This window comes from Eptesicus fuscus, chromosome 7 (genome assembly GCF_027574615.1).
Source record: "Eptesicus fuscus isolate TK198812 chromosome 7, DD_ASM_mEF_20220401, whole genome shotgun sequence".
In the NCBI taxonomy this organism is placed as follows: Eukaryota; Metazoa; Chordata; class Mammalia; order Chiroptera; family Vespertilionidae; genus Eptesicus; species Eptesicus fuscus.
In genome coordinates, this window is record NC_072479.1 from 45,394,052 (window position 1) to 45,410,211 (window position 16,160).

The 16,160-nt window shown below is 44.9% G+C and overlaps 1 protein-coding gene across 1 annotated transcript in view; it reads left to right on the forward strand.

The window, feature by feature from the left end:
* Positions 1-16,160, forward strand: part of GRIP1 (glutamate receptor interacting protein 1) — a 233,869-nt gene that overhangs the window by 122,496 nt on the left and 95,213 nt on the right. Inside the window, exon 8 of the mRNA XM_028156465.2 lies at positions 15,126-15,273. Coding sequence (XP_028012266.2) covers positions 15,126-15,273 — 148 coding nt within the window. The remainder of the gene's footprint in view (positions 1-15,125; positions 15,274-16,160) is intronic.

Here is a 16,160-nt window from a genome sequence, read left to right on the forward strand (position 1 = left end):
TGGATTCACTAGTTATAGATTGTAAAACTCAATCCATAGCAGTATAGATAAGTTGAAATTGCAGAGAGAGTAATATTGAAATCATTTACAACACTTAAAGCTAAGTAAGCGAAACGACACATGAAAATCTAACTCATGATATACTAGAACACTATCTAGCTCCCCCTTCAGCGTACTTTCTCTCTGTCTGTTATAACTTTCTCTTAAGGACAATATTACACATCTTCCATAGAGGCAGACACTAACTTAAAGTGCTGGCAGATAAATAAAGAATTTTTTTTTTTTACTTAAGTATTCTCGAGCTTTCTTTGGCCAACTAAAGAAAGTAATTTTTCACATCAGCTAGGAAATTAATTGAGCAGCATCAACAGGCCCTGAGTTTAACCCTAGAAGAGAACCAACAATTTGTGTGGTTGATTTCCGCCAAGCATTGTGCAAGGTATACTCTATGCATTTTATTAACTCTAATTGTCGTAGTAACCCTGTGACATATACATGACTATCCTTATTTTTTATAGATGAAGTAACTGTCTTGAAGAGGTTACACAAATTGCCCAGTATCACACACATCACATTGTGTTAAACCTAGCCAGGATTAAACCAAACCCAGATTGATCTCACAAATCTGGTAATATACCCACAGAAGATTGAGAGTTATTATAGCCAATATATGAAACAATAAATGTTTTAAGTGCGGATGAACATTTGGAAAGCACAAAAAGTAATGGAATGTATCTTTGTTTGTTCTAAACTTAAGATTCTGCCATTGAAATGGATGACTCAGGCAGTTAATAGCCTTTCAAAAATAAAAGTCTTACAGGGAGTATTTAAAAATAAAAGTGAAGTCTAATCATCTAAAATGTAATTGTTTTAGGCCTACGTGCATTACTGAGCAAGAAAAAAAATCTCAGAACATCAAATATTTAACACTAAGCACCCTAAGAGAGTTCTGAATAAGAAGGAAGAAAGTGAGACACTGAATTAATTATCTACTGGTGTTTAATCATTCAGGCATTTTTATTGATTCAAATTATGGTAAAGCTAAGGGAATGAGGCATAATTTTCCAGGAATCCTTCTACCTTTTTTTTTTCTTTACTCTCTCCAGACCCAAAGACATCTTCACATTTTCCCAGGCCCAGCATTGCAGCTCAGATTTCCGAAATGAACCAGAGTGTTAGGATCTCGCTTGTCTCCAGAGAGGAGAGGAATAGATAGCCCAGGAAAAGACCACAAGTGTACCCCGAAAGTAGGGTCTGTGTTCACTTCTTAATGTATTAGAGATCTCATGAGTGATATTATAGTGCCATCATCAAAATCAGTTCCATAAACGAAGGGTTTTAATGGAATGGTCTGTTAACTCTTGTCCTTTGGCAAAGGCGCTCGGCTTCCTTAATTCTACAAACATGTGCAGAATGGACTTGGACTCCATGACCCTCAAGTTCCCCACAGAACTAGTTGGCTCTTCTTTCTGCTGTGTGTGCTGGTTCGGGAAGTTTTCTACTTTGGTCTTTTGAAGTATTTCAGGTGATCTTTTGGTTTCTGTCAGTGGTAGTTTTCTTTAGTAGCATAAAGCACTATTTTTCGTGTTTGAGTGCTCTACCTAAGACCTGACCAGGAAGGGGGTTGATGGAGATAAAAGGGAGGACATCTGTAATACTTTCAACAATAAAGATACATTTTTGAAAATAAATAAATGCATAAAAATAAGTAAATAAGCCCTGGCTGGTTTGGCTCAGTGGTTGAGTGTCGATCTATGATGATCCAGGAGAGCACAGTTCAGATTCCCAGTCAGGGCACATGCCTGGGTTGCGGGCTTGATCCCTAGTTGGGGCGTGCAGGGGGCAGCCCATCAATGATTCTCTTCATTGATGTTTCTATCTCTCTCTCCCTCTCCCTTCTTCTCTAAAATCTATAAAAATATATATTTTTTAAAAAGTAAATAAAACCTAGCCAAGAAATAGATGCCTATAGAAGACCTATCTAACCAAACAGGTGAAAATGGGATGTTCAAAGGGTGTTTCCGAAGGCAAGTGGGCTCCCCGGAGATGGTCTTCTCCAAAGTTAGGAGCGTGCCACAATCACTGAGGCCCAGCATTATTTCCCTGTGCCACTGCCCAACGCTGGGATCCCTCAGGGCGTTCTTTACCAAGCTCTGTTTAAACATCTCTAGTTATAGACCACTCTGGCCAGCCAAGCCTACAGCCCAAAGCCGGAGCCCCCAGCCTCACTGCATTTAAAATTCCCCGGGCCCAGGCCCATCCCAGAGGGTTGATGCATAACTCACTGTAAAATCGTAAGGCATATAATCACTTACCCTATTAAATAATAATTTATAGATATCCTCCCATCATCCCAACCTGTCAAAACTTTCTTAGATCCTGATTTTTGACATCCAACATCCAATTTATTTTCTATCCCTTCCAGCTATATGTCAAATTTTCCAATTACAAATTTCATTTGTTTTATGATTAACACATGAGTATTTATTGAGGACCCACGAATTCAAGACAGTGGACTGTGTGCTTATTATTCCTGTCCAATGCTCAGTGGTCACATTGCCCCCCCAACCCCCCGCCACCAAGCTTTGGGTGCAGGAAGGGGGGCTCTGGTCTGACTTCCTTTGCTTCTTTATTGACAGGACATCGGTGATTTTAATACCTAGTGGTCAAGTTGGTTTTTCTTTTTTACCTAGCCACGTCTTTAGGCCTGTACATTTGCCCAGTGTTTTTTGTTTTTGTTTTGTTTTGTTTTGTTTTACCTCCTGTGAAAAACCAAGGTCAGTCAGTAATATAGATGCTTTAAATATTTCTAAGTATATTTTTGGCAACTTAAAGGTAAATTGCTTTTAGGATATTGGCCTGGTTGTTATCTGTTTGTCTTATTTCAGAACTGGATCCTTGAGAACCAGGGTCCTTTTTTTTTTTTTTTAACTGTAAATATAAAGCCTCGTCTAGCACAGGATTCCAGAGAGAGTCTGCATTTGCTACTGAGTCCTGGCCTCTTGCTGACGGACATCTCCTCCCCGTCTCGGGAGGTTAGAATCCTGAGCAGTAAGAACTCTTTTCCAGGCTGGCAGACACTTACTCCTGCTTTAGTTTCTCTGCCTCAGCAGAATCTGATGGAGATTCATTCTCTTTTCTGTGTGGATCACTTATCCAGCTCAGAAAAGCCTGACAGGGACTATTTTTAGAGTGAGGAGGAATCAGACTTTCTGGAGAGTGATGATATGAATATGATGATTATGCAGTAGCCCTGTGTATATGCCAAATCTTTAATAGTCAGCGCAAAGGATTGTTTACTCTGTGGCCAATATGTCTACTTCCCCATTGATATGGGTCACTTAAATGCCAGAGTCATTGGGCTGTTTATACTTTTTAAAGCAAATGGGACATAAATTTTATGCGTTTTCTGGAAGCTTGCTTCTGGTAGACAGAGTTATGCCCTTTTTAAAAGTGTTCACATTCGTGCTGACAGTGGAAGTGGAAGCTTCCCAAGCTTGTGTGGTAAGGGACATGCCTTGTCTACAGAGTGCGTCCCAGCGTCACCATGTCGGAGCTCAGATACTTCTTCAAAAAATGTTGTGACCTGACTTATTTTATTCTCTCTTTTACAAGTTTAAAATTTAAGAACAAGAACCCTAAAATTTTAAGTTGGAGAACTTTTGTTAGTATTCTGCAAAACATGTTTAAATATCTATAAATACTATGTCAGTCTATCAGATTTAATACTGAAGCCTACCATGTAAATCCTGTCACGGTTATTTCATAGATTTCTTTAGCCAGGGGCCTAAACTCCTTCACTTACTTAGTTACTGGGTTCTAGTTTTCTCTGAACTGATACATAGTAAAACATCACTCTGCAAAGGGCCAGGGGAAGCCAGTGCCATCTTGAAGAACAACAAAACCAGAGCTCTTACAGGACCAGATGTCAAGATCTAGTAAAAAGTCATTAAGAACAACAGCCAGATTGACCAATAGAATAGAACAGTGTCCAGAAACAGAACTATCTATAATAATAAAAGTGTAATATGCTAATTAGACCGGACAGCCTAACGACCTTCCAGACATCATTCCAGATGTCCTTCTGGATGAAACCATGGCGGCAGGGGCCGAGGCAGTGGCAGTTAGGGTAATCAGGCAGGCAGGTGAGCAGTTAGGGGCGATCAGGCAGGCAGGCAGAAGGATTAGGGGTGATCAGGCAGGCAGGCAGAGTGGTTAGGGGTGATCAGGCAGACAGGCAGAGTGGTTAGGGGTGATCAGGCAGGCAGGCGAGTGGTTAGGGGTGATCAGGCAGGCAGGCAGAGTGGTTAGGGGCGATCAGGCAGGCAGGCAGAGGGGTTAGGGGTGATCAGGCAGGCAGGCGAGTGGTTAGGGGTGATCAGGCAGGCAGGCAGAGGGGTTAGGGGCAATCAGGCAGGCAGGTGAGTGGTTAGGAGTGATCAGGCAGGCAGGCGAGTGGTTAGGGGTGATCAGGCAGGCAGGCGAGTGGTTAGGGGCAATCAGGCAGGCAGGCAAGTGGTTAGGAGCCAGCGGTCCCAGATTGCTAGAGGGATCCCAGATTGCGAGAGAGTGCAGGCAAGGCTGAGGGACCACCCCCCCCCCAACCTCCATGCATGAATTTTGTGCACCGGGCCTCTAGTACATATATAGCCATCTAGTTTATGACAGGTGATAATAAATGGAGTGAGGAAAGAATGGTCTTTTCAAAAACTGGTGATAGGTCAGTTATGTCCATGTAGATAAAATATATTGTGACCCTACTCCACACCAGACATAGAAACCAATTCAAATGGGCTACTGATATAAAGGTGAAGATTAGATAATCAGGCCTGTTGGAAATGCATAGGAGAACATCATCATGACTTTATAGTAAGGAAAGATTTCTTAAACAGAAAACATAAACTACTAACATAAAAAAATAATAATTAAGAACTTCTCTTTATTTAAAGAGATCATTAAGAGTCTGAAATAGTAAGCCACACAAGGGCTTGAAAATATATTTACAAACTATATATCCAATAAAGGACTCATCAAATGTTTGTTAATTCCCACAAATCAATAAGCCAGATAACCTAATAGAAAGTTGGGGGTGGGAGGGACAAAAACTTGAACAGATACTATATAAAAGGATATCCAAATGACTAATAAGCCATGAAAGATTGCTCAGCACCTTAGTCAGGGGAATGCAAATTGAAACCACAATGCGATGCCACTGCATACCCACCTGAGTCCCACAATAGGAAAGACTGCAAGAGGTGACAAACATGTAGAGCAGCTGAAAGTTCCTTTCCTGCTGGTGAGAAGGTAAATCCATACAACTCTTTGGGAAACTCTTTGACAGTATTTACTTAAGCTGAACATATTCATAGCCTACAACCCCACAGTGCCACTCCTGGTCATGACTCCCACAGAAATGCATACCTGTGCTTATAAAAGTATAACCCAAAACATTCATAGTAATAATATTTGTCTTAGCCAGAAAACACCTAAGTAGTAGAAGGGATAAATTATAGCACATTCACCCAATGGAATATTATATAGCAACTAGAGGCCCGATGCACAAAATTTGTGCAAGAGTAGGCCTTCCTTCCCCCAGCTGCTGGTATCGGCTTCCCTCTGGCACCCAGGACCCGGGCTTCCCTCGTAGCCCCAGCTTTGTCCAGAAGGTCATCCAGAAGGATGTCTGGTCTAATTAGCATACTATGCTTTTATTATTATAGATGAGAATGTGCATGATCTAAAATTACTCCAACCATATGCATGAATCTCATGAACATAATATTGAGCAAAAGTAGCCAGATACAGAAGAGTATGAACTGAGTCTGTTTTTTAAAAAGCATAAGAGTAAACAGTAGTAACCTATGCTGTTAGAAGTTACCTGTGGGACAGGGGAGTGATTTAAAGGAGTATATGGTGGGGGGACTCTTTGATGCTGGTAATGTTTTATTTCTAGATCTGGGTGTGGTTACACTGATGTGTTCAGCTTATGAAAATTAAACAACTGCAAACTTATGATTTATGTATTTCTCTGAATGTTTCTTTCACTTCAATAAAATTTTAAAAACACACTGTAACCCAATAAGCAGGCTACAAAAAAAAAAATCTGTCATGTAAAATGGGTGGGGGGAGCATGGAGGAATTGAAGACATTCCAAAGTTAATAAAATGACTAGGGTGAGCCTGATTAGGAGAATGAGAGTTAATCACCAGTCATGCTTTAGCCAAGTTCAAGTTGACATGGGACTTATTTTTGAGTGCTCCTTGCTTTAAACTCTTCCTACAATATAGTAATTATTCAAGTTGTCTCCTTTAACTCCCCCAGAAAGACTTAGGATTTAAGATAAAACTCACTTGAACATGGAAGGTATACTTTTTGTTCTACCAGAATATTTCTCAAGTAGTATATGTCAATAGACTGAAACAAGTTGGCCTTTTTTTTAAGTTAACAAGAAAATTTATCAAAGTTTAGCTCATCTGAAAAGCATTGAAATTATTAGTAGCATTGTATGAACAGACTATCACTAATAAAAATACTTTTAACTAACGGATGAGTTGAAAAGCGCCCGAAAGGTACTTTTTATTGGCAGGAATGTAAGGCAGGGAAAGCTGGCCTGACCACACACAGTCTTTCTGCCACCCTCTGGGAGGTTCTAACCAAGCGTGTACTCTGATTGAAATGTGGGCTCAGGGTGGGAAAACTGATTAACAGAATAAAAATCCAGTGTGTTTTCCCATGCAAACAGCCATCAGCATATCCTATGTAATTACGTGGCCTATAAATCAACACCGCATGCAAGGGCTTCAGTGTGGTGCAAATATCTTAATGACTGAGACATCTTTAACCATGAAGAATTTATATCTGCATGATCCATTTTTCTCAACCATGCTTCACTTCAGCAGGAGTAACTAATCTTCTGTCAGGGGATGGGTTCTTGATGATTTCTTCCTCATGTTTCTTCTGTTTATTTTTCTCATTTTGACACACTCCATTTTTTTTTCTTGTGCACTTTCTTAAATCAGAGTGCCCCATTCATCCACCCTGTCTGCTTGCTTTTTCTTTTCCTGTGCATCTCATTAGACATCTTGGAATAAAGCCAGGGCTTTTGGACTCCTGTTTTTCCCGAGGCCCTCTGAAGATGAAATTGGGTGGCAGCTAGGGAAATAGGCTTAATACCACAAGGCAGCATGAGCGTCTTGATGTTATTGTGGGGAGACATTTATTATGGAAAGCAATTGCCAGAGAAGGCTAATGATCACTAAACGTTAACATTTGTAGGTCCCCTTCTGTGATGCACAAAGGAACTGCCACATGGGTAATGCTGGAAAGCCGTACTTGCTAAAATAGTTCGTTGTTTTCCTAGAGCCCATGAAAATAGAGGCAGCTGAGAGATCTTAAGATCAAATTCTATCTCACCTAACGCACGCATCCCAACCACCATGCTCAGCCTACTCAGACCCCCGTAGGTCTCATTGTCACTGCCATTCCCTTGTCATGTACTGTAGATATTTAGTAATAACAATTGCTGTTCTACAGGCAGGGACAGGGACAGGGAGCTTCCACCCCCTTCTGTGGATCTTTTGCCACACTTGAGTAATTTTCCTAGGAACCTGGAGATCACATCCTATTAGATAACCCAGTATTTTTTATAAATATGCTGACCCTACTAGATTAAAGATTTCATTGGGGCAGAGGTGCGGTGGGGAGTAAATTGCAAATATTTGGTGTCTTCAGTTTAAAAAAAAAGTAACTAGAAACTTCATGAGGTTCAACAGAATAAGTTTCCGTCGTGAAATCCAGGAGTCTGCCCTGCTCCGCCACCTTCTCTGCAAGGGATCCCCAGGGGTTACCAGAAGGGGGAATCCTAACATTGTCATCTATGAGTCCCCAGCATCTTCTGATGTTCCTGGTATATAGTTGGCGCTCAGTAAGAGTATATTTTGAATTCATGGTGCAGGAATGATGAATGAGGAAGCCCCGTTCTGTGGGAATGTGAGGTGGGCGCTCCTCTGTTTTTGCCGGAACATGGGCCTCTCCTGCCTCCTGATAGTACGTTGATCCTGCTGCCGATTTAGCTGATGCCCAAAGCTTTTGGATGTGGTCTCAGTCGTGTATATAACTTGCCAGCATACCAGGGTCTCATCACAGGGGACCGTCTTACGTTGTCTAATGCCCAGCTTCTGTTGGAAAACTAAATGAGGGGAAAGACGGATATCTAGGAAAGATTCCCCAGAGAGACATCCAGTCTGTCCACCCTAGGATCTGTCTTTAGATCAAACCATCACATTAGCTTTTCCATTATAGAGACATCATCCTTCATTTGCTTTTTAACCTTATGCCTCAACCTTGATGAAGGAATGGCCATTGGAAACCACCTCTGCATCCTATTATAGAAATGTGTGGAGGACATTGCCCATTTATCAGTGAGCAGCATTTACTATGCATAAAACCCGGGGGAGAGATATGTTTTAGGACTCTCTGCTTGAAGAATCGTTATTTCCATTGTAGGGACAGACTTTCTCCTTTCCAGCAGTGACAACTGTATATTTGACCATGTTTCCTTTATTGTCCTGGTTTCCAGAGGTTCAGAATCCTATTTTATTTAATTGAAGCAAAATCCACATAACACTTTTAAAGTGTATAGTTGAGTAGCATGTTGTACATTCACAATGTTGTGCAACCATCACCTCTGTGTAGTTACAAAACTTGAGCAGTCACTCTGTCCCCACCCCCTGGCCATTTCGAATCTACTTTCTGTCTCTGTGGGTTTACCTATATAGTTCAGCTATTTTTTAAATTCTCTATTAACCCGTGTGGGCAAGGCATTTGTAGTCGCTTTTTCTTCTTCCTTAGTATTTCCTTATATTACATATATTGTTTAAAGCAAGCAGCCTCCAGACGTTTGTGGAAAGAAGCTGCATGGAGACATATACAAATAAGGACATCCTTCTTTTTACCTCCAGAGCCACTCACTGCCCTTCTCCTTGCTGCTCTGTGCTATGCCCTGTTGCCCTGCATGATAGGCTCCCATGCCTCTGGCTCCTTCTGGGTTTAGCTAATAGTGAATCATGGCAGGAGGTCAGAGAGAGGGAGAACAGTGACAGAGGATGTTTTTCCCTGGCTTCCTCCCTGTAGATTCACCGGGGCTGGCTGCATTCTTTGAGGGAAGGTCCCAGGTCCTGTCAGGTAGCCCTGTCCACAAATACCCTCTCCAAATCCTGGTTCCACTAACAGTTCTATCCTTTGCTTCTTCAGGTCTAGAGGGGCATGGTGCCCTATTGCTTCTGGCCCTAGAGTATTGCATTATCCCTGTGGTTTCCCTACAACCTTATCACATCTTTCTAAATAGCCCCTTATGACACTCTCCTCAAATTGTCCTAATTTGAGTACCATCTGTTTCTGACTAGGACTGAAATAAGCACCTTCTACTCCATGGTTCTGTTCAGCTGTCAGTCATCATGGTTTGCTTAGAGTCCTCTATAGTTAGGCCAGTCTGGCAGATTCTCCTAGGGCCAGACAGCGTCTTCTCCCAGGCACCCAGTGCATTCACATCTCTTCATGGACTTGAGGTGACAGATATTTGTCTATTTCTTGGGTGATTAAGCAATCTCTGGAGATATGGTGTCAGGGACCTACCCTTCCTCTATGTTGAGCTCCATGCCCCTGTCTTCATGGCCGAACGTGACTCATCAATTCTGGGCACACACATGGCATCAGCAAGAAGTGGGAAATGAGGAAGAGGCAAACAGCCATTTTTTCACTGCACATCCAAAATGGGTCACATCTCTCTTCCACACACTTCCCATTGACTGAAACTTAGTCACAGGACTGCACCTCGCTGCAAAAGAGTCTGGGAAGTGCTGTCCTTAACGGGAAAGCCATTTGCTCAGCTAACTCTTAGGAAGCTTATTACTGAAGAAAAGGGAAGATAGGATACCAAGGAACAATTGTCATTTTCTGTCATTTGTAAGAGATTAACTTAATAAGTAACAGAGAAACTTGATTACTTTCATCTGTTAAGCCAAATAAGTTTATCTTTAGACATAAGCAAACCAGATGGAGGAGCATATGTGATTGCCACCTCACAAACATACCTATTAAAATTCAACAAGTCTATGGGAAGTCATTTGGGAAATTGGTCCCTCTAAAATTAGCCCTTCTAAAGTTCTATAAATACTAGAGGCCCAGTGCATGAAATTCGTGCACAAGGGGGGAGTGTCCCTCAGCCCAGCCTGCACCCTCTCAAATCTGTAACCCCTTGAGGGATGTCCGACCACTGGGATCGGGCCTAAACGGGCAGTCGGACATCCCTCTCACAATCCAGGACTGCTGGCTCCCAACTGCCCTCCCCTGCTGGCCTGGTCCCCCCCAACTGCCCTCCCCTGCTGGCCTGCCCCCCCCCCAACTGCCCTCCCCTCCAGGCTTGGTCCCCCCCACTGCTCTCCCCTGCAGGCCTGGTACCCCCCAACTGCCCTCCCCTGCTAGCCTGGTCCCCCCCAACTGCCCTCCCCTGCTAGCCTGGTCCCCCCCAACTGCCCTCCCCTGCAGGCCTGGGTCCCCCCCCCAACTGTCCTCCACTGCAGGCCTGGTCCCCCCCTCCAAGTGCCCTCCACTGCCGGCCTGGTCCCTCCCCCAACTGCCCTCCCCTGCATGCCTGGTCCCCCACCCCCCCCCAACTGCTCTCCCTTGCAGGCCTGCCTCCCCCAACTGCCCTCTCCTGCAGTCCTGGTCCCCCCCAACTGCCCTCCCCTGCAGGCCTGGTCCCCCTAATTGCCCTACCCTGCAGGCCTGGTTCCCCCAAATGCCCTCCCCTGCAGACCTGGGTTCCCCCCAACTGTCCTCCACTGCAGGTCTGGTTCCTCCCCAACTGCCCTCTACTGCAGTCCTGGTCCCCCCCAACTGCCCTCCCTGCTGACCTGGTCTCCCCCAACTGCCCTCCTCTGCTGGCCCAGTCACTCCTAACTGCACTCCCTGCTGGCCTGATTGCCCACAACTGCCCTCCCCGCAGGCCTGGTCCCCCCCAATTGCCCTACCCTGCAGGTCTGGTCCCCCACAACTGCCCTCCCTGACGACCTGGTCTCCCCCAGCTGCCCTCCTCTGCTGGCCCAGTCACTCCTAACTGCACTCCCTGCTGGCCTGATCGCCCACAACTGCCCTCCCCTGCAGGCCTGGTCCCCCCCAATTGCCCTACCCTGCAGGTCTGGTCCCCCCCCAACTTCCCTCCCTGCTGACCTGGTCTCCCCCAACTGGCCTCCTCTGCTGGCCCAGTCACTCCTAACTGCCCTCCCTGCTGGCCTGATTGCCCACAACTGCCCTCCCCTGCAGGCCTGCATCCCCCCCAACTGCCCTTCCCTGCAGGCCTGGGTCTCCCCCAACTGCCCTCCCTTGCTGGCCTGGTCTCCCCCAACTGCCCTTCTCTGCCGGCCTGGTCACCCCCAACTGCCCTCCCCTGCAGGCCATCTTGTGGTGGCCATCTTGTGTCCACATGGGGGCAGCCATCTTTGACCACATGGTTGTGGCCATCTTGTGTCTTGGTGTGATGGTCAATTTGCATATTACTCTTTTATTAGATAGAATACGTAGAAACACCCTGGGAGGCCAGGGCCTCCTGTGAGGTTCAACCTGAGCAGGAAGTGGGGTTTTCAGGGGGCACCAGGCTCAAGGAAGAGGACAGCAAGCTTCTGGATAGAGCTGGAGACATCAGACCAGGTGCACGTGGGTTGTGGCAGAACTTTGACTATTAGAGTTGAGAGGTAGGCAGGATCAACTACTCTCATCATGGAAGGACGACTAAATCAGGGGCTTCAGGGACTGACCAGAATTCTTTCTCGGGGGCCCCAGCTGCCACAGATGAGGAGCAAACTGCTGTTGCATATAGGCACAGGGACCACTCACTATAAACCCCTAGGTGAGGGGAATTCAAACAGCAAGGTGAGCAAGACCAGAGAGTAGCAGCCACTGTAGGGTTAGGTTGGGAACAATCTCTGGGAGTTATAATAATATAATGGGAAAATTACAGCCATGAAACTGCAGGTCCAAAAAGTCCTCTTAGCAGACCAAGATTGTTGGCTCCTTGCAGCTATTAGCAATGAGGCTCTGCCCTGGAATTGACAGGAAGAGATACAGGCCCTAATGGTCTCTCAACCATTTTTAGAACTAAATAATTTCTTTTTTCAATATGTTTTTAGAGAGAGAGGAAAGGAGAAAGAGAGAGAGAGAGAGAAACATAGATGAGAGAGAAACATCCATCGGCTGCCTCCTGCACACCCCCTAAAGGGGATTGAGCCCATAACCCAGGTATGTGTCCTGACCAGGAATCAAACCCGTGACCTCTTGGTACAGGGACCACACTCAACCAACTGAATCACACCAGGCAGGGCAAATTATTTCTTTTCTTTTTTTTAATGACTAAATTATTTCAATATCACCAATCATTTGTTGCTGGCATGAATATTCTGTCTTTACCTCATTTAAGAAATATGTTATTGCATCTCAGACTGAAAATGGCTCTCCCCATGGAACTTTTGTCTTCAGGAGTCAGTGCAGACTGCCTGAGCCTCAGCAGCAGGAGTACAGACTTCCTGTTTACCATAGCTGAGTGGCGCCTTGGTGATAATGACAAGGTTGTAGTAATGAAGTCTCAAACACCAGAGCAGTAAAAATCAGAAAGACAGTCTTGAAAAATGAGATGACTCAAAGCTTGAGGTCATAATATCCTACCTAATAATAGACAGATATGCAAATTGCCCATACCTCCGACACACCCACAAGCCATACCCACAAGCCATGCCCACAAGCCACACCCACCATCCAATCAGAGCGAGCATGCAAATTAACCCAAACCAAGATGGCTACAGCCACAGAGAGCAAGGTTTCTTAGGTAACAGAGGAAGCCAAGCTTTCTGCCTGCTCTTGCCAGGCCTAAGCCTCCACTCAAGCTACAAAGTTTCAATTATAGAAGGTAAACAAATTCAAACAAATGGCCGCAGAATGGAGCTTGAGAGAGCAGGCCAGGGTTGCCGCCGGCAACAGGGGAAGCAAAGCTTTCCGCACACCCTGGCCGGGTCCACCCGTTTAAGGCAACAAAGTTTCAATTATAACCCCAACAGAAATGGCTGCCGGCCTCGGAGGGAGCCCCAGGCTTGGCTCTGCTCCAGGCTACAAAGTTTCAATTGTAGAAGGAAAATAAATTCCAGATACCAGGGCCTCCACTTGGGTTGCCAGGGGGTGTGGCCGGCCTACAAACCACCACAGGCCCTCGCTCAGGCTGCCCCACACCCCAAGGGAACCCCCACCTGATCCCGGACACCCTTCAGGGCAAACCAGCTGGCCCCCACCCCTGTACCAGGCCTCTATCCTATCTAATAAAAGAGTAATATACAGATTGATCATCACTGCAACACACAATATAGCTGCCCCCATGTGGTCAAAGATCCTGCCCCCATGTGGACACAAGATGGCCACCACAAGATGGCCAGCAGGAGAGGGCAGTTGGGGGGCACCCAGCCTGCAAGGGAGGGCAGTTGAGAAGGACCAGGCCTGCAAGGGAGGGCAGTTGGAGGTGATCAACCCTGCAGGAGAGGGCAGTTAGGGGTGACCAGGCCGGTAGAGGAGGGAAGTTGGGGGCAAACAGGCTGGCAGCAGAGTGGTTAGGGGGTGATCAGGCTGGCAGGCAGAAGTGGTTAGGGGCAATCAGGAAGGCAGGCAGGCAAGCAGTTGGGAGCCAGCAGTCCTGGATTGTGAGAGGGGTGTCCGACTGCCCGTTTAGGATCGGGCCTAAACGGGCAGTCGGACATCACTTGAGGGGTCCCATATTGGAGAGGGTACATGCTGGGCTGAGGGACAACCCCCCTCCATGCACGAATTTCGTGCACAGGGCCTCTAGTATCAATAATAATTGTGTTCTATATAGCACTTTGAAAATTATAAAATGTTTAATTACACGTTGTTTTTGGTGTAATAAACACTTGAAAAGGATACCGTTTTATAGATAAGCAAGCAGACTTGGAAGGTTTTAGTAACTTGTCTAAAGAGTCATGACCAAAATATTGTGAAAAGAAGAGTTAAATGCAGATGTTCTAACTCTGTGTCCAGGGCTCTTTCCTGTATTACCCCTGCCTCTTCTGAGCTTTAAGCTATTTCATGAGTTTTGTCATTTGTCCATACATTCATTCAACAACAGCAATTGATTGCACACTCCTCTGTACCCATCACTATCCCAGGCACTGAGGATGCTGTGACAGACAAGACACAGTCTCTGCCTTTGCAGCAAGACTACAGTCTGGGGGGGACAGAGGCATATAATCCACACTGCCTTTTATGCCACTGAGGTGTCTGCTACAAGCAGGAATACAGCAGGCTGTGGGCGCACAGAGAAACCATGAATCAGGAGAGGCTCCCCGGAGGAACTGATGTTTACACTGAGTCCCCAAGGGTCAGTAGGAGCTGAAGGAATGAAGAGTGTTCCGAAGCAAAAATAAAGCATGTCTGAAGTCACTCCTGAGGGAGAGGGGACCCCAGATCAGGTCTAAAATAAGGAAAGAACCAACGGATTTACAGATTCAACTTAGTGTACACATTCCTGCTATGTGGTTAATTAGAGATATCATCCATTTACCTACCCATCTATCCACCCACACTTCCATCCATTCTCCCTCCCTCCTTCTCGCTTTCCCACTTTCCTTCCTTCCTTTCTTCTAGCACCCAGCTATCCAGAGTAGGTGCTAAGATGTTTATTGCATTGATTAATTAATTTAAAAATATTTATTGGGAGACCTAGTATGTGCCAGGCACTGTATGTGCAAGGCACATACTAGGTCTAGAGGGCATACTAGATATAGAGGGCATAAAGATACACAGACCTTATCCCTACTGACGTGAAGCTTAGCAGTAATTGAAGAGATAGGCCTGTGCCCGTATTACTGAAGACCAGCTGCCTGGAACAGGTGTCCTAGGAGATACCCCAAGAAGTTGCCGCTGGCTGTGGGGATGTCATTTGGAGGAAATTTTAAGTTTCAGTGATGAAATCAATAGACCAATATCAGACTGAACATCCTCCATTTTTTGTGTGTGTCTGGATGCTTATTTGTCTAATTTTGTTTTGTTTTCTGAAATTCGTTCTTTCATAGATTCTGTGGCAACAGCATCCGGGCCATTACTAGTTGAAGTTGCCAAAACTCCTGGTGCCAGCCTTGGGGTTGCCCTTACTACCTCGATGTGCTGTAACAAGCAGGTCATTGTCATAGACAAAATCAAACCTGCAAGCATTGCGGACAGGTGAGTGTCGCAGGAAGCACCAGCGTTTCAAAACGGCATGTGTGCTAAAACACACACACAAATAGTATATGTACACAGGTTTTTATATATGTATATACATGCATATGTGATGTATACTGTATACATACACACACATGCATGCATACACACACAGTAAAACACAGCTCTCCTGCCAATTTACACAAGTTTCATTTAGAAAACAAGTTCGTGTACTAGGGCTTAAAAATTCACCTCCCTTATCAGCCACCCCATGATGTAATGTCACCTCCTCCAAATGTTTGGTGTGGCCTTTGAAAATGGAAAAGAAAAAAGTCAAGCTGAGTAAGTTTTCCTACAATGTCCTGGGACGAGAGCAGCTGAGCAGAACTTTATTAGGCTCCATGCAGGGAAGCCATGGCATTCCCTGACGGCTAACAATTCAGTCCTGCCACCATAGAGCCCCAGTCCTTTTCTCTTAAAGGAATAAAACTATTTTTTAATTACACCGTCTTTAAAGAAAGGCCCAACTTTTAGTATGTTAATCTGATGGTTTCACAAACTTAAAGGGTCTCTAAAAACATCATTCATTTCTATGACAGTAAAAATAGGAAGTCCTTTTTCTTGAATTCCTTTTCCTAATTGACATTTTAGACTTACAAGTTAGAAGAGGGATAACAAAGATGACTTTACCACCTAATACATTATTTTACAACTTCTGGTAAGAAAATGCCCACCTCCCATAGCTGAAGCACTCCAAGTACCTCCACGTGGAATTATCATTTTAGATGGAAGAGATGACTTGAAATGCTTTTGTTTTGAGAGGTGAACTATTCTCACTGTGGACGTTTTTAGATAAGATTGAATGCCCAGTTCACCCTGCATGTCTTCAGCCCACTTCCCCATATGCC